At 54.4% G+C, this 18,593-nt stretch overlaps 1 protein-coding gene across 2 annotated transcripts; it reads right to left on the reverse strand.

The window, feature by feature from the left end:
* Positions 1 to 4,237: 4,237 nt before the first annotated feature.
* On the reverse strand, positions 4,238 to 16,280 carry COPS6 (COP9 signalosome subunit 6). 2 transcript variants are annotated; one of them, XM_078869181.1, is made up of 10 exons: positions 16,177 to 16,280; positions 14,226 to 14,351; positions 13,032 to 13,163; positions 12,208 to 12,296; positions 11,390 to 11,452; positions 9,626 to 9,673; positions 7,620 to 7,734; positions 6,125 to 6,217; positions 5,440 to 5,540; positions 4,238 to 4,827 (listed from the first exon to the last, which is right to left on the reverse strand). In XM_078869181.1, the coding sequence occupies exons 1-10, from the start codon at positions 16,244 to 16,246 to the stop codon at positions 4,687 to 4,689; spliced, it is 978 nt and encodes a 325-aa protein (XP_078725307.1). In that variant the 5' UTR covers positions 16,247 to 16,280; the 3' UTR covers positions 4,238 to 4,686. The 2 variants fall into 2 exon arrangements, with proteins under 2 accessions (XP_078725307.1, XP_078725306.1); XM_078869180.1 differs by having other exon boundaries at positions 6,119 to 6,217.
* Positions 16,281 to 18,593: the final 2,313 nt, after the last annotated feature.

Genomic DNA, 18,593 nt, shown 5'->3' on the forward strand with positions numbered 1-18,593 from the left:
CCCTGGCCGTGGCGCACGCGGGCTCGCACCCCCTCACCCAGGTGAGCGGAGCGGAGGGGGAAGGTGAGGGAGGGGAGGGGGAAGGTGAGGGAGGGGAGGTGAGCGGAGCGGAGGGGAAGGTGAGGGGAGGGGGAAGGTGAGGGAGGGGAGGGGGAAGGTGAGGGAGGGGAGGTGAGGGAAGTTGGTGGGGGGAATTAAAGGAAGGGTGGAAGTTGAGTGGAAGGAGGTGAGGGGAGAGGTGGGAGGTGAGGGTAACGGTAGGGAGGTGAGGGGAAAGAGAGATGAGTGAGGGGAGGTGAAGGAAGTTGGTGGGGGAATTAAAGGAAGTGTGGAGGTTGAGTGGAAGGAGATGAGGGGAGAGGTGGGAGGTGAGGGGAGAGGTGGGAGGTGAGGGGAGCGGTGGGGAGGCGAGGGGAAAGAGAGATGAGGGTTGGGGATGTGACGGAAGTTGGTGGGGGGAATTTAAGGAAGGGTGGAGGGAAAAACCGGAGGACCGGAGAAAACTCCACGCGACCACGGGGAGAGAGAGACTTGCAAACTCCACATATACAGGCGTCAGGGTCGGGATCGAACCCACGGCCTCCTGCATACCGGGCAACTTGAGTAAAATCACTGCGCCACCGCTCCCCTCACCGCCCCCCCCCTCCCCCCAGGGTCATCCAGTGCTGGCCCTGGTGTCCACCCTGGACGCATCCCTCCCGTGTCTCCACCTCGCGGTGCTGCTCGTGGCCCAGGCAGTGGGCGCCTTAGTGGGGCGACTCTGCGTGTTGCGCCTCTGGGCGACACAATTTTCCTTCCACCACGTCATCCGCCACATGCTGGCGCGCGCCGGAGAGTGCGTGGTGACGCCGCCGCCGGCTGTGGTGGTGGCGGCGGTGGTGCCAACCACCACAACCACCACAACCACAGCCGATGGTGGCCACCAGGCGCTGATTGAAGCCATGCTCACAGAGGCGGCGCTGTCCGTGGTGCTAGCGCTGGTGGTGTTGAGGCTCGGGGTGCCCTCCTCCACCTCCTCGGCCAAGGCTGGTGGAGCATCTACCGCCGCTACCACCACCAGCAGCGGTGACGTCGGCACAAGCACAAGCACTAGCACCAGCAGCAGGAGCAGCAGCAGCAGCAGCGACGTGGTCCCCGTGTCACGCACGCGCGCCCTGCTCGTCGCGGCCTGCGTGGCCACGCTCAGCTGCATCGGTGAGTCTGGGCTGCGTCACTCGTTCAGCCGCCAAACTCCCCGTTTATCCGCAAATCGACTCGTGAATGTCTTTGTGTTGAACTTCTTTGGCACCGTACGTAGCCAACCGTGCTAATTGGAGGCGCGGGGGAAGGACACGGTTCGCGTGCCTGCGATTTGGATTGGCAGCTATGTGATCATATGTATGTCTCTTTTTTAACATCTGAGAATCTTCATAATAAACGTTTTTGGGTTAGATCGCGTTATTTATAAATGTGTCGTAACCCTCCACCACCCGACACGGCCAATCAGCAAAAAAAGTGTCACGTTGACAAAAGACAAATAGTTCACTGCTGTACTCCACCGGTGTGTTGAAGAGTGAATCCACAACTTACGCTGGTAATTACATCCAGCATCATCGGGCAGTTCGTCATCTTCTTGGTTCTTTCGGTAAAGTCACGTAGACTCTGTCGCCTCGACAGACCTGGTTTTCACCTGAGGACGGCTGCTTGTGTTGTGGCCGCAACGTCGTGAGAATTATTTTATTGTGTTTTATTTTTATTATTTTATTATTTCCCTTCTACGTGACTTTACCGAAAGAACCAAGAAGATGAATCCCTGCAGTCACGAAAGCTTTAAATCGAAATTCAGTTCGTCATCATTGAACTCATTCAGGTGCAAGGATTTGATTATATAACAGATTGGTAATCAGTCAATTGTTACGATTAGTAATGAGTTGTAGATTAGTAATTAGTTGTAATGTGTTATTGTAATTATATGCTACGTTAGTAATCAGTTAATTAGTATTTATTTCCCCTATAAGGAATTGTAATCTGCCATTCCACAAAGCTGTTCATCCGCAAATTGATTTACCGAGTATTCAAACTCGGGTCTATCTGCAAATCAGGAAGGAGCCGTGTTCAACATATACAGCTGCGCCTCTGGGTGTGCGCTGTGCAGTCCATACGGCGTACAGCCGTTTCAATACGGGCAACATAAAAAACGTGTTTTTAAAATCCTTTATATTAAGTTTACTTGCTTGCTTGCTTGCGCGCTTACGACCGTGCAAATCTTTCGGTCGTTTTTTAACCCACTTCCCGTGATCCAATCGAGCTGACATTTTGCACGCAGACTCGTTGTGCGTGACAATTTATTTTCGTGAAAATGTTTTTCCATAACTTTACACTTTTTAGGAAAAAAAAATTATATTTAATTACCAATTGCTTAATGGTGACAGGCAATCATCTGACCCAGAGGTGGCAGCCATCTCAAGCCAGAGGACGAGAGGACTCTAGCCGCCACGCATATAAAGGATTTATAGTGAAAAACTTTCTTTTTACGGGTTAATTTTTTTTATTATTTGTTTGTGTTTCTCCCTTGTGATGGGACTTTGTAGGATGAACGCTGAGATTTATAAGAGGGCACGGGGTGACCACCAAGGTCTGAATTTGGTCTGTAATAAGGTAGGGCACTGCCAAGGGGTTGACGGGTATGGCAACTCAAAGACTGACTGATGAATGTGGCGGTGCGATCTTGTGGTCTTGCTGTGCGCTGCGCAGTGGAGTCAACGTCTCTGGGCGTCTTCAACCCCGCGGTGGCGCTGGCCCTGATGTGGGGTTGCTCCGCTCCGTCCCCGTCCAGGCTGGGACTCGTCTACCTACTCGCACCTGTGCTAGGTACTCAACCTGTGAGAGAGAGAGAGAGACAGCGATCGCCAACCCACGCCACTCGAACTACACCAGGCACACAAATATCCCACTGGAATCAGCCTCGCATGGATTGCTGGGGCAAGCGCTGTTAAGTATGTCTATGACGGCACAGTAGGGGCCACGCCCGGTGCATCTGCCAGTCATCTCAGTCAATCCACGGCACCTCGGTCTGTTCCGTGGCCTCCCGTTCGCGAGGCTTCGACACTTCACGTGGCCTCAAAGTCCACCTCGCCTGGCACAGGCGCCGTGGTGACGTCACCGTTATTTCGTGGCAAATGGCGGGTATTGGAATTGCGTGGCTGGATTAGAGGCTTTTGCTGACATGGGACGCCACGGTGGTGAGATGGTAACTCTCTCGCCCGGTGCGCAGGAGGTTGTGGGTTTTTCTCCGGGTTTTCCCCCCTCCACATTTGGAATCAAAATCACGCGTTTTGAGTATTTGTCTGCTCGACATTTCCACGCGATAAGCCGCTCTGTTGAGCTGTCATTTGTGGCCAGGTCGCTTCGGAACAAAAATGAGCTACATAGCTCAGTGAGCCTTCACTGGTAAAATAAAGTATTTTAGTTTCAGTTCACAGGTGTCTTCTCCCCACCACCCGCGTCCCCACGCCCCACGCAGGCGCGCTCCTCGCCGTGTTCCTCTACCGGGGCCGCGTCCCTCTGCTCTTCTCGCGCCAGCTGCTCTACCGCACCAAGCCGCGTCCCGGCCCTCCGCTCCGGCCAGCACTGCCCGCGGCTCCGGCCGCACCGCAGCTCCGGGCCAGGCCACAGGGAGCAGGCAAGAAGGTGGCGGCGGCGTCGGCAACAGCGGCGGCACCGGTGGTGACGCCGACGGGCAAAGCCACGTCGCTCAATGCGGGCAAGCGGGGTAAAGCGCAGTGAGGCGGCGGTAACGACCTACCCAGCACGATGCAGCGGGCACACGACCCCCACTCGCACCGCGACCGCCAATCGAGGTCCAGGACCAACTATCGAGTTCTGTCCTCAACTCTGTGTGCTGCTGCGACGACGCAGCGATCCACCCACCGGGCACGCCTGCACGCGATCCCATTCCACCGCTCCGTCTCCTGGGACGCACGCAGCCCCTCTCCGGGCATGTTTCCCCCTACCCTTGGCTGCCACTCGGTTGGCCGGCGTGAGAATCGGCGTCGGTCGACGGATCGTTACAACCGCGGCTTCGTCGTTGCAACTATTGGCCAGAGGGGTAACCGCGCAGGTGGGTAGAGTTTAACGTTGCACGCAGTCGCTCGCTCTCGTATGCCCACACGCACGCATCCGCCACAGCTCGCGACACGACCTCTCGAGTGCGAATGTGAGAATTTATTACGAGGTCACAGTCCCCCCCCCCCCCCCCCCAAATAAACGCCTCCGTGCCCTTGCTGCAGAGCTGCTCCTCCTTGCTTCCTGTGTGCGCCGAGTGCGAGCGGCACTGCTTCAGCGCGCCTGTGTGCGAACGCGTTCGTGTCACAGTTGGGATTGCGAAGGGCGTGGTGCGCGTGTGTTTTGTCGAGTGTGTGTGTTTCGTGTGTGGAGTGTGCATACGTGTGCAGTACGTGTGTGGTGTCTGCTGTGTGGTGTATCTGCGGTGTGTGCACACGTGTTGTACGTGTGTGTGTGTGTGTGGAGTGTGCACGTATAGTTGCGTGTGTGCGGAGCGTGTGTCTGGTGTGTCTGCTGTGTGTGCACATGTGGTGCACGTGTGGTGCGCGTGCTGAGTGTGCGTGTGGTGTGTGCGGTGTGTGCGGTGTGTGCGTTGTGTGCGGTGTGTGCGGTGTGTGCGGTGTGTGCGCGCCTCCCGCGTTCTCAGAAGAACAGCCCCCGCATGCGCCGTCCCACGCCCTGCCGGTCGTACAGGGTGTTGAACTTGTTCACAAAGAGGTTTCCTGTGTTGCAGCTGCGGGTCACGGCTCCGAGGTACGCCATGAGTGCCACGTCGTTGCATTGCTGCTCACGCAGAGACAAAGAAACCCCATGCAGCCTATACACACTGTCGGGGCAAGTGCTGTTAGCGAGAAACTAATTAAGACTGGTGCGACGCACTATGAACAACATCTGGTGGTGGTGCAATGGTAGTGGTGGTGTTAACTACCTCGCCGGGTATACAGGCGGTCGTGGGTTTGATCCCGACCCTGACGCCTTTTTATTTGGAGTTTGCACGTCTCTCCCCCTCTCCCCGTGGTGAAGTGGATTTTTCTCCGGGTCCTCCAGTTTTCCCCTCCACATTTTGAATCACAGTGCGTTCCAGAGTATTTCGCTGCTGCTATTAATTTGCACGTGATAAGCCACTTCGTTGAGCTATCATTTGCGACAGCCAGATCGCTTCTGAAAAACAGCTATGTAACTCGGTGAGCCTTACCTGTTAAAACAACAAGTTGAGCCTACAGTTTAGTATCAGGGACTGCGGATTCTACTCCTCAACGTCGTCGTCCGGGGCGTATCCCCGCACGGCCGGCCCGCTGCGGTGAAACCAGCGTTGTGACCGAAAGGGTTCCAACAAAGGACGGTTTCTGCCGGTGGCGATGGCGAGGCTGATGAAGACACAATTGTACGACTTACGTCGAAGAAGTCCTCCTGGAAGGAGGTGGTGCTGATGACGGGCAGACGGTGGCACAGGCTGTTCGCATCGCGCAGAATCTCGTGAACTACTGGGAGCTCACCTGCGAGGGCAGACACGCGGACACACGGAAACATGGACACGTGCACGCAAACAACGCAAAACAAAGGTTCCACGGTATGGCCGTGAACAGATTTATGGGACAAGAAGTTGTTAGCGAGCAGCTATGAACACCGGCAAATGTGTCCGTGTGTGTGCATTTACGTATGGCGAGCGCGAGTGTAGCAGTTAGCGCGCTGTGCTACGAACCCGGTGAGCCGAATTCGATTCCCGCTCACGGCCACCGATGCCACCAGGGAGACAAAGGCGGTCGGGCGTTGGTGCTGGCCACCCACCCCCTCGTGTGAATTTTTACACACAAGGGAGGTGTCGGGGCAGAACTTGCCCTAACAGTCCGTTAAAGGCGATATGGGGGGGATATTTGTCTTTGTGATTTTTATGACAACCATCTTAATTAACCCATAACGCCTGGCTCTGTCTGGTGACCTGATCATTGAGCCTTTCTCACTTCACGTGACAGCATCAGCGTGCATCTAGCCTGGCACAAGGTGCCGTGGTGATGTCACGACCACTTAGTGGGGAATGTTGTTGTTGTTGTTGTGTGTGTGTGTGTGCACGCACGAGTACCGGCTTGAATGGCGCGCATGTGCTGGAGGATGACCCTCACTCGGTTGTGCAGCATCTTGATGGCGCTGTGCTGTGCCAACAGGTGCTCAGCCACTACCGCGCAAACCACAACAACAAACACAGCAACGACAACTACAACCACCACCACCACTGTGCACTGCAGAAGCCAACAGACATTCAACAATAAATTAATCTCCCGACCAGCAATTATATAGACTCTGTGTGGGTGAGCGTGTAGATGAGTATGTGAGTGAGTGAGTAAGTGAGGTAAGCAGGTGAGCGAGTGTGTGAATGAGTGTCGTCTCAGTCAGTCGACCCGTGGCACCTGGGTCTGCCCCGTGACCTCCTGCCAGCGGGCTTTCGACACTTTACGTGGCCTCAAGGTGCACACAGCCTGGCACAAGCATCGTGGTGACGTCACCACCACTTAGTGGTGAATGGCGGTTGTTGTTGAATGAGTGAATGAGCGGGTGATTGAGTTCGTGAGCGGTTTTGACTTGTGTGTGGTGAGTGAGCGAGTGAGGAGCTAGCATGCGGGTGAGCGAGTGATAGCGTGTGGGTAAGTGAGTGATGAGTATGAGGGTGAGTGATGAATGCGGGTGAGCGAGTGGGCTAGTGGGCAAGTGAGTGATGAGTGTGCGGGTGAGTGAGTGATGAGTGTGCGGGTGAGTGAGTGATGAGTGTGCGGGTGAGTGAGTGATGAGTGTGCAGGAAAGTGAGTGATGAGTGTGCGAGTGAGTGAGTGATGAGCGTGTGGGTGAGCGAGTGGTGAGTGTGAGGGTGAGTGAGTGATGAGTGTGTGGGTGAGTGAGAGATGAGTGGGAGGGTGAGTGAGTGATGAGTGTGAGTGAGTGATGAGTGTGAGGATGAGTGATGAGTGTGCGGGTGTGTGAGTGATGAGTCTGCGGGTGAGTGAGTGATGAGTGTGCGGGTGAGTGAGTGATGAGTCTGCGGGTGAGTGAGTGATGAGTCTGCGGGTGAGTGAGTGATGAGCGTGTGGGTGAGTGAGTGATGAGCGGGTGAGTGAGTGATGAGTGTGGGGGTGAGTGAGTGATGAGCATGCGGATGAGTGAGTGATGAGTGTGGGGGTGAGTGAGTGGTGATTGTGTGAGTGAGTGATGAGTGTGTGGGTGAGTGAGTGAGTGATGAGTGTGTGGGTGAGTGAGTGATGAGTGTGTGGGTGAGTGATGAGTGTGCGGGTGAGTGAGTCGTGAGTGTGCGGGTGAGTGAGTGAGTGATGAGTGTGCGGGTGAGTTAGTGATGAGCGTGCAGATCAGTGAGTGATGAGTGTGCAGGTGAGTGAGTGATGAGCGTGCGGATCAGTGAGTGATGAGTGTGCGGGTGAATGAGCGAGTGAAGAATGTGAGGGTGAGTGAGAGAGCAACGAGTGTGAGTGATGACTAGCGTGCGGGCGAGTGGACTAGCGTGCGGGCGAGTGGACTAGCGTGCGGGCGAGCGAGCGAGTCGGCTAGCGGGCGACCGGAGCTTGCGGTACCCGTGGAGCCGTCCCCCGAGTCGGTGCTGCTCATGCGCGCGACGTGGTCGACCCCGATCCTCTCAGCCTCCTCGGTGGCGAGTGTGTATGGCAGCTCCACCAGCAGCATCGTCGCCTGGTCCGCCATGACGTGCAGCACGGTGACGATACGCAGGCGATGCACACGCGCACACCGCATGGTTGCGCACGGAGAACAATTAGATACGCGATACATGCACATGAGGATACAGTATAAGAAACGTGGTGTGACGTACAAACACAATATGTCCGTGTGTGTGTGGTGTTGTGTCTGTGCGCGGGGTGTGCGTGATGTGTGGTGTCTGTGTGTGATGTCTGTGTGCGGTGTCTGTGTGCGGTGTCTGTGTGCGGTGTCTGTGTGCGGTGTCTGTGTGCGGTGTCTGTGTGCGGTGTCTGTGTGCGGTGTCTGTGTGCGGTGTTTGTGTGATGTGCGGTGTCTGTGTGGTGGGTGTGTACAAGGTGTGTGTGGTGTCTGTGTGTGATGTCTGTGTGATGTGCAGTGTCTGTGTGCAGTGTCTGTGTGCGGTGTCTGTGTGCGGTGTCTGTGTGCGGTGTCTGTGTGCGGTGTCTGTGTGCGGTGTTTGTGTGCGGTGTCTGTGTGCGGTGTCTGTGTGCGGTGTCTGTGTGCGGTGTCTGTGTGGTGTCTGTGTGCGGTGTCTGTGTGCGGTGTCTGTGTGCGGTGTCTGTGTGCGGTGTCTCTGTGTGCGGTGTCTGTGTGCGGTGTTTGTGTGCGCTGTCTGTGTGCGGTGTCTGTGTGCGGTGTCTGTGTGCGGTGTCTGTGTGCGGTGTCTGTGTGCGGTGTCTGTGTGCGGTGTCTGTGTGCGGTGTCTGTGTGCGGTGTCTCTGTGCGGTGTCTCTGTGCGGTGTCTGTGTGCGATGTCTCTGTGCGGTGTCTGTGTGCGGTGTTTGTGTGCGGTGTCTCTGTGCGGTGTCTGTGTGCGGTGTCTGTGTGCGGTGTCTGTGTGCGGTGTCTGTGTGCGGTGTCTCTGTGCGGTGTCTGTGTGCGGTGTCTCTGTGCGGTGTCTGTGTGCGGTGTCTCTGTGCGGTGTCTGTGTGCGGTGTCTGTGTGCGGTGTCTGTGTGCGGTGTCTCTGTGCGGTGTCTGTGTGCGGTGTCTGTGTGCGGTCTCTGTGCGGTGTCTGTGTGCGGTGTCTGTGTGCGGTGTTTGTCTACGGTGTCTGTGTGGTGTCTGTGTGCGGTGTCTGTGTGCGGTGTTTGTGTGCGGTGTCTGTGTGCGGTGTCTGTGTGCGGTGTCTGTGTGCGGTGTCTGTGTGCGGTGTCTGTGTGCGGTGTCTGTGTGGTGTCTGTGTGCGGTGTCTGTGTGCGGTGTCTGTGTGCGGTGTCTGTGTGCGATGTCTGTGTGCGGTGTTTGTGTGCGGTGTCTGTGTGCGGTGTCTGTGTGCGGTGTCTGTGTGCGGTGTCTGTGTGCGGTGTCTGTGTGCGGTGTCTGTGTGCGGTATTTGTGTGCGGTGTCTGTGTGCGGTGTTTGTGTGCGGTGTCTGTGTGCGGTGTCTGTGTGCGGTGTCTCTGTGCGGTGTCTGTGTGCGGTGTCTGTGTGCGGTGTCTCTGTGCAGTGTTTGTGTGCGGTGTCTGTGTGCGATGTCTGTGTGCGGTGTCTGTGTGCGGTGTTTGTGTGCGGTGTTTGTGTGCGGTGTCTCTGTGCGGTGTTTGTGTGCGGTGTCTGTGTGCGGTGTCTCTGTGCGGTGTTTGTGTGCGGTGTCTGTGTGCGATGTCTGTGTGTGGTGTCTGTGTGCGGTGTCTGTGTGCGGTGTCTGTGTGCGGTGTCTGTGTGCGGTGTTTGTGTGCGATGTCTGTGTGCGGTGTCTCTGTGCGGTGTCTGTGTGCGGTGTCTGTGTGCGGTGTCTGTGTGCGGTGTCTGTGTGCGGTGTTTGTGTGCAGTGTCTGTGTGCGGTGTCTGCGTGCGTTGTCTATTTGTGGTATCCGTGTGCAGGCTGTGTTCAAGGTGTGCTGCGCGCAGGTCTCTCTCACCTCTCCGTTCACGAGGTCAATCACCGACTCATAGACACTGACCGGCAACTGTGGCATTAAGACAGACACACACACACGTGTAAACACATACACATAGACACATAACAACAACGGCAACCATTCGCCACTTAGTAGCAGTGACGTCACCACGCCGCTTGTGCCAGGCTCAGTGAACTTTGAGGCCATGTGAAGTGTGGAAGGTTCACTGCTGTCGGCAAGAGGTCACAAGATGTTAACTGCCTCGCCTGGTGTGCAGGAGGTCATGGGTTCGATCCCGACCGTGATGCCTGTATATTTGGAGTTTACGTGTTTGCCCCGTGGTCGTGTGGATTTTTCTCCGGGTCTTCCGGTTTTTTCCTCCACATTTACAAACGTGCCTTTAGAGTATTTGGCTGCTAGAAATGTCCACGTGATAAGCCACTTCGCTGAGCTGTCATTTGTGGCCAGGTCGCTTCTGAAAAAGAGCCGTATAGCTCAGTGGGCCTTACCTGGTATAATAAACTATTTCAATTTTATTAGGTAAGACCCAACTGAGCTATGTAGCTCTTTTTCAGAAGCGACCTGGCAAAAATTGGTAACTCAACTAAGGTGGCTTATCGCGTGGAAGTGCATAGCAGCCAAGAGGTGGTTTCATCTTCTTGGTTCTTTCGGTAAAGTCACGTAGAAGGGAAATAATAAAATAAAATATAAAATACAATTCTCACGACGTTTCGGCCACAACGCGGTTTGTCAACCAAAATAACAACAAGAGCCATTTTTCGTTCTTCAGAATTTCGGTAAAAAAAAACAACGCGTCAAGAGGCGCCACAATGCAATGTGAATACGAGACGGTGGTCATTTGTAAATAACATCACGGAGCAGAAACCCCTAAAGAGAGCCGCCGCACGTGGCTCCGAAGCTGCAGGTTTGCCGACCCCTGCTCTAAACCCCGGTGCCATGGGTTGACTAAAAAAAACGTAACCTCTGTTATGAATGAATGAGACGACTGGCAGATGCACCACCTGTGCTGCCCACCGTGTCAACTCGCTGTGTGTGTGTTCGTGTCTTTGCCTTGTCGCTGTTGTGCAAGACTCCGGGTTGTTGTTTGAGTATCCCTGTACGTGGGGGGGGTCGGCGGCGAAGTGGGTTAGCGCACGGCGTGACGAACCTGCGACGACCCGAGTTCGATTCCCGCTCACGGCCAACGCCGGTGACGATTATCCTCGCTGGTTCTGGACCTCTCCCTGGTCGACTCAGTCTCAAGTGAGTACATCATATGCGGAGGGGAAATACAAACGCACATCGGCCGTATGTACGCCGATTGTTTTTAGGGGCGTTTATATGCAAGTACGTTGAACTTCTTTCGCACCGTACGTAGCCAACTGCGCTAATCGGAGGTGCGGGGTTCCCCAGTTATCCCCCCCCCATTCAAATAACGCACCCTCTCTCTGTCGTGATGCCTCCCGTTTACGGCGGCCACGGACCCCCTTCCCCATAATGCCCCCCCCCCCTACTATTAAATGGTTCAGCTGCGTTGGGATTGTATCACGCGAACAATATCGTCGGTGCGGCGTGTAAACATCAGTACAGGGAGACAAAGGTGGCCAGGCGCGGTGCCCTACCCCCTCGTGTGCCGTGTCGGCCTTCGTAGCTGCTCACAAACAGCACAGGCTGTTAAGGCTATATAGGGTTTCTTTGTCTCTGTGTGCACGTATATACCTGTGTGTGTATGCGAGTGCGTTTATGTACACCTGTGCACGTGTGTGCATGCGCATCTGTACTCACGTCCGTGTGTTTGGTTTGAGGGTTGAGCTTCAGGAATATCGGGCTTTCGTTGATTTCACAAATCTGCGCACAAAGACAACACAAAGTGTTCGGGTGGTTGGGGATTATAGTTAGAGCATACACACATACAAACAAGATAGACAGGACAAACAAGAGGGAGAGTACAAACGACACAAGCAGTACAGACGAGACAGAAACAACGTCTGACAAAGGACACCTGAAATGTATATTCGATACTGCGTGACTGATTGTGAATATAGATGTAATGGTGCGAGTGGGTGGGTGAATAAGTGGGTGAGTGGATGAGTGGGCGAGTGGGCGAGTGGAGGGTGAGTGAGCCCCACGTGCCTCCTTGTGGATGTAATGGGCGAGTAGGTGAGTAAGTGGATGAGTGAGTGGGTGAGTGTGTAGGATGTAGTTGAGTGGGTGAGTGAGTGGGTGAGTGGATGAGTGAGTGGGTGAGTGGAGTTGTTAGTGGGCCTCACGCACCTGCTTGTGGATGTAGATGTAACGGACGAGTAGATGAGTCAGTAGGTGAGTGGGTGAGTGAGTGAGTGGGTGGGTGAGTGAGTGGATGAGTGGAGGGTGAGTGAGCCCCATGCACCTGCTTGTGGATGTAACGGACGAGTAGATGAGTCAGTAGGTGAGTGGGTGAGTGAGTGGGTGGGTGAGTGAGTGGATGAGTGGAGGGTGAGTGAGCCCCATGCACCTGCTTGTGGATGTAATGGGCGAGTAGATGAGTCAGGAGGTGAGTGAGTGAGTGGGTGAGTGGGTGAGTGGGTGAGTGGATGAGTTGATGGTCAGTGAGCCCCATGCACCTGCTTGTGGATGTAAATGTCGGAGGGGTTGGGTGTCTCCCCCGTCGTGTACCAGCCCAAGAAGTCCAGGTCCTTGAACACCTGCTTGACTTCACAAAGAGACACGCACACGGCGCTCATTACACACACTCACTACCACCGTGTACATGGGTGTGTGTGTGCTAGGGGAGAGGTGGCGCAGTGGTTGGCAAACTGTGCTATGACATCAGGGAACCGAGTGCGATTCATGGCCATGGCTAATATCAGTGGTGAGCATCTGAACTGGCCTTGGGCCTCGACTCAGCCTCAAATGAGGACCTGGTGCGGTGTGTAAACATCGCCATGGGGAGACAAAAGCGGCAGGGCTTCGTGCTGGCCACCGACTCCCTTGTGTGCGGTGCTGGCCTTCATAGGTGCTTGCTAACAGCACTTGCCCCAACGGTCTGTTAAGACTATAGGGTGATCATTTGGGTGTGTGTGTACATATATGTGTGTGTGTCCTTATACATATGTATATGTCTGTATACATATGTGTGTGTGTCCGTATTACGTGTTTGTCTGTATACGTGTGCGTGTCCGTATACACGTGTGTGTGTGTCCGTATACATGTGTGTGTATGTCCGTATATGTGGGTGTGTCCGTATACATATGGGTGTGCATCAGTTTTCAGTTTCATTTATTTGGTATAGCCCTGTGAGCCATTCGGCTTTTGAATCGGGTGCAACCGCAACAAACAAAAACATGAAGAAGAAACATCTTAAAGTGACTACGACCAAACAGAAAAATCCAGGAAAAAATAGTGTCAGTATATGTGTGTGTGTCCGTATACGTGTGCGATGCCCTACACTGTTCCTCCTTGGTGTAGTAGTACTCCTTGTCGATGTCCGTGCGTCCGTCCGTCTCGGTGAAGAGGAGCTCGAACGAGTTCATCACCTCGATGTTTCTCCCCTCCTGCTTCCCGATCAGCGCTCCCACGACTGACCCCGGGCACAAAGCACAACGGATCACCCGCGCGCGCGTGGACTCCGTAACGCTCGCCAATGCACGGCTCTGACCCCGGAAGCCACTCAGTCGTGGGTAGCGATCGTTACGTCTCAAGCCTCGCGGGATGACGTCACGCAGCGCACGATATCATCGCGATGAAAGATGACGTCACACTGATTCGTATATGCTTTTGGGGTCAGGCCACGTGGTAGTTTTACACCGAAACTCTTGTCATTAACCCTCCACCACCCGACAAGATTGTCTCGTTTACACATATATTGGCCAATGTGGCGATTGGATACTTACCAATGAAGCGGCTCCTCCACACGAATGGTGGTGGTGGCGCTGTTGGCTTAAGACTTTTCCCGACTGAATCCAACATCAACACACGGTGACGTTTCACCGAAACTGCTTGGAGCTTCATCATGTACGGTAGTAAGCTCGAAAATCGAGTGGCCTCACACGTAATAACGGCATAGAGAGTGGGCCTGAGAAGGGCGAGGTTGAGGAGAAGCTACGAAGAGGAGTGCGAGAAGAAAAATACGAAATTATGAAGAGGGAGAGATCATCGGGAAGGAGGGATGAAGGAAAGATAGGATTAGAAGTTAGATTTGTAAAACTAAACTTGTTTTTTATTTTACCAGGTAAGACCCACTGAGCGAAACAGCTGTTTTTCAGAAGCGACCTGGCCACAAACGATAGCTCAACGAAGTGGCTTATCGCGTGGAAATGTTCTCGTGGCCAAATACTCTAAACGCGTGTTGATTCTAAATGCGGAGGGGAAAAACCGCGGGACCTGGACAAAAAGCCACGCGATCACGCGGAGAACATGCAAACTCCCAAAAATACAGTCGTCAGGGTCAGGATTAAACCCACGACCTCCTGCATATCCCAGGCGAGGTAGTCAACATCTCGCCGCCGGGGCGCAAGTACGAGGAGGAAGATTAGGATTTTAAGGTTAACAATTCTGAGAAGATTGAGGATCAAAAAGGATGAGGTTAAGCATAGAGAGGAGGATGAGGAGCAGGATAATGAAGCGGAGCAGGAGGAGGCACCTTGCATAGGCCGCCCCTCCTGGGCTCGAAGTCGGGTCCAGTGCTCGGAGATGTTGAGGATGACGAGGGGGTGGAGGGACACGGAGACGCTGCCCGTAACCGCAGCCACTGCCATCACGCTCACCCCTGCAGCCATCACCAACATCACCACCGACATCATCTTCAACATCAACAACGCCGACATCACAACATTCGCATCGCCGACAGCACCATCAGCACACTGCGGAAATCAGCGTTATCACCCTGACATCACGATCACTGCCATCGTGCTACCAAGTGTACCATCACCACCAACAACATCACCATCGACATCATCACCATCACCACCAACAACAACATCACCACTCTGGTAACTCAGGGTTTGCACACTCACAACCTTCACCAGCTTAAGCATTAACATCAGCACCATCAACATGATCATCACATCACCAAGAGCACTACCATAACCACGATCAGCACTACCACCAACATCACCCACCACCCACAGCATTACCATAACCACCATCACCACAAACAGTACTACCATAACCACTACCAACATCACTGATATAACCACCATCCACATCACTACCATAATCACCACCATCCACAGCACTAGCATAACCACCACCAGTACTACCACAACCACCACCAGTACTACCATAACCACCATCCACAGCACTACCATAATCACCACCATCCACAGCACTAGCATAACCACCACCAGTACTACCATAACCACCACCAGTACTACCACAACCACCACCAGTACTACCACAACCACCACCAGTACCACCATAACCACCACCATCCACAGCACTACCATAATCACCACCATCCACAGCACTAGCATAACCACCACCAGTACTACCACAACCACCACCAGCACGACCACAACCACCACCAGCACGACCATAACCACCGCTGCTATAACCACCACAACGACCACCGCCACCGCGCGGACGTTGAACCCCTATGAGTGAACAAAACTTCGTCACAAATCACTCCACGGATCCCTGCGGCGCCTCCTCCCCTGTCGGTGTAAACAACAACAACAGCCCCGCCGCGAAGTGGCTGTGACGTCACCGCGGCGCCCGTGCCAGGCTGGGTGCACCTCTGAGGCCACACCGGGGGAAGCGTCGGGGGCTCGCTCGCCGGCGGCGGGAGGTGACGGGACAGACGCGGTGCCATGGGTTGACCGAGTGAGTTGACCGAGCGAGTTGACGGAGTTGACGGAGCGAGATGACGGAGCGAGTTGACGGAGTTGACGGAGCGAGTTGACGGAGTTGACGGAGCGAGATGACGGAGTTGACGGAGTGAGATGACGGGGCGAGTTGACGGAGTTGACGGAGCGAGATGACGGAGCGAGTTGACGGAGTTGACGGATCGAGATGACGGAGCGAGATGACGGAGTTGACGGAGCGAGTTGACGGAGCGAGATGACGGAGTTGACGAAGCGAGTTGACGGAGCGAGATGACGGAGTTGACGAAGCGAGTTGACGGAGCGAGATGACGAGCTGACGGAGCGAGATGACGGAGTTGACGGAGCGAGTTGACGGAGCGAGATGACGGAGTTGACGAAGCGAGTTGACGGAGCGAGATGACGAGCTGACGGAGCGAGATGACGGAGTTGACGGAGCGAGATGACGAGCTGACGGAGCGAGATGACGGAGTTGACGGAGCGAGTTGAGACGGAGCGAGTTGAGACGGAGCGAGTTGACGGAGATGACGGAGCGAGATGACGGAGCGAGTTGAGACGGAGCGAGTTGACGAGATGAGACGGAGCGAGTTGACCGACTGAGTTGACCCGCGGATGCAGCGGCCGCCGGGCGTGATAAACACGACAGCATCGAGCCCGGACATCGCCCGCCTCTCATCGAGCCTCTCCCGTCTGTGCCCGGTGTGCTCGTGGTGGTTGTTGTTGTTGTTCTCTGCTTGTTGTTGTTGTGGTGGTTGTTGTTGTTGTTGTTACCCGGGGTGCCCGTGTCGACTTCCATGCTGACCGGAGCCGCCATCGCTGCTGCTGCCGCTGCTGCTGCCATCGTTGACCTCGCGAATGTCTCCCGATTGGGCGGCTTCACATTCGCCACTGATGAATTGGTCCATTGGGGTGGTACAGATACTTGTAAATCTTTACAACTTCATTACGTCTTGTGTTTACATTTTTTTTTTAAAGTAAGGTTGTTATTTAAAACAAGTTACTGTGCAAAGGAACAATTAAAATCTTGTGGGTGGTTGATTAATTGGGGGGTCACAAGACATCTGGACATTGCCATCCTGGACTGTACTCACTCGGGTGGAGGGCCATTGCCCGAAACGTCGCCTGTTATATTTATTTACTTTTAAGGAGGCCACACACACACGTTGTTGCTGTTGTTGACGAATGTGTTGAGGTTTTTTTTTGTGTTTTTGTGCGAACCACTGTCAAAGCAGCATCACCAAAATGATGTTACCGTATAAATAGTATTAATATTAACACTATTCTCCAGAAGAACTAAGCGAGCTTTTTTGGCTGCTTGCACGCGTAATATATTCCATAACTTTAATCGATAAACGCATCGATCTTAAAAATTATGGGGGCAAGCGTGCGAATCTGTCAACAACGGAAAGCGGTAATGCGTTTACGCAGCGAGGTGATTGCATTTGGTAGCTTCGATAAACGCACTGACTGGGAGAGCTTTTGTAATTGCTATTGCTGACAAGTATAGTATTCCTGAGTTTGTGAAACTACTGTTGGTTCCAATCCAAAATAAGGTTGTTTGTGATCGCCTTTACCCAACCCTCATCCTCATCATCGTCTCTTCTTGGTCATTAAAATGAGTACCACCTACCGTGGACTGCTTAACGCAATTGCATTACGCGTCAACCCATACGGTTTAAAACCCCATATTCGTATACAGTGCATGGGAAATAAAAAAATAAAACTACGTGAATTTACCGAAAGAACCAAAGAGTATGGATTGCTGCAGTCACGAAAGCTTCAAATCAAGATCGTACATGTGAATTTGAGTTTTCGGGTCCATACTAAGTACAGCCGTTTCAATATGGGTAAGAAAATATATAAATGTTTCGTTTATTTGTGTTTCTCGCTTGTCATGGCACTTTGTAGGATGAACGTTGAGATGTGTAAGGGGCACGGGGTCACCGGTCACGTCTGAATTTGGCTGTAATACTGGGAGGAACCTCCTGGTTACACCAGCCCACAGGGGATTATTGTGTCCGTCCGTCGTGCAGGGAGGGGCTGAGTGGGGTGGGGCTGGGTGGAGAGGGGAGGGTGGGGAGGGGGTGGGAGGGGCTGAATGGGTGAGGTGGGGCTGGGTGGAGAGGGGAGGGTGGGGAGGGGCTGGGTGGGGGGTGGGAGGGGAGGGGCTGGGTGGGGAGGGTGGGGCTGGGTGGAGAGGGGAGGGTGGGGAGGGGGTGGGAGGGGAGGGGCTGAGTGGGCAGGGTGGGGCTGGGTGAGGAGGGTGGGGTGGGGCTAGGTGGAGAGGGACTGGGTGGGGGGTGGGGCTGGGTAGGGGGGTGGGGAGGGGCTGGGTGGGGCTGGGTGGGGAGGGGCTGAATGGGAGGGGTGGGGCTGGGTGGAGAGGGGGGGGGGAGTGGGGCTGGGTGGGGAGGGGCTGGTCAGCCCTTATAAAACTAAACGTTTAACCTACTCACGCCGGCTTGTGCCCACCCTCACAGTCGGGCATATTTGCGGAATACACCACGCCGCCGTTGACCCTGGCCATTGACCGAGCAACCCAACGTTCCTACCAGCTCCCTCCGCAGGAATGTGTTAAGGCAGGGCGCTGATCAGGGGTTGGCAATTGCGAAGTCGGAAACGACTGTGACTCAACATTGACATGGATTCCTCATCCTCCTCTTCCCCACCACTGGCTCGCAATCAGACGACATCAGCCACGATCTGTCCACTGCTGGGTGAAGGACCTCACGATCTCCCGTGACCCTGCAATTAATCAATCTCGCTCCTGCACGCACGAGCCTAATGCATCGCTCCATCTCCCTTTGGTCGCACCGTCCTCTTGGACGTTTCCGCACCTTTAGCTGCTGCTCCGTCGTCTATCTCGGCCATCGCACCTGCTGGCGACACAATTGCGTCCGAGCCCATTCGCACGCTGCTTTTCTTAACAGACGACGCGTTGATGCCTCTAGTTCTGTTCAATCTCCCGGTAATATAAAAAACACACTCGAGTCGTGTGACCACCCCCATTCTGAATCCCTCCACTAGCCCCGCCCACTGTGAAAACCGACGCCGTTCGGTGCAAGCTCACTGCCGATTTTCCGGTCTCACTCTCATTCCCCAACGTCACTGATTCATTCTCCTCGTTCCCCCAGCGGCTCTTCCTGATGCTCGTCTCGTGCCATCCCCCCACTTTGTCCGTCTTAAAC

This window comes from Lampetra fluviatilis, chromosome 27 (genome assembly GCF_964198595.1).
Source record: "Lampetra fluviatilis chromosome 27, kcLamFluv1.1, whole genome shotgun sequence".
NCBI classification, from domain to species: Eukaryota; Metazoa; Chordata; class Hyperoartia; order Petromyzontiformes; family Petromyzontidae; genus Lampetra; species Lampetra fluviatilis.

Excerpts from the sequence above, each read along its gene's own strand:
- COPS6 (XM_078869180.1), bottom strand. The coding sequence starts at position 16,246 with ATGGCAGCAGCAGCGGCAGCAGCAGCGATGGCGGCTCCGGTCAGCATG. Across the intron at positions 13,164-14,225 it reads GGAGGGGCGGCCTATGCAAG|TCGTGGGAGCGCTGATCGGG; the intron begins GTGCCTCCTCCT and ends GCCCGGGGTCAG. Across the intron at positions 11,453-12,207 it reads ACATTTACATCCACAAGCAG|ATTTGTGAAATCAACGAAAG; the intron begins GTGCATGGGGCT and ends CTTTGTGCGCAG.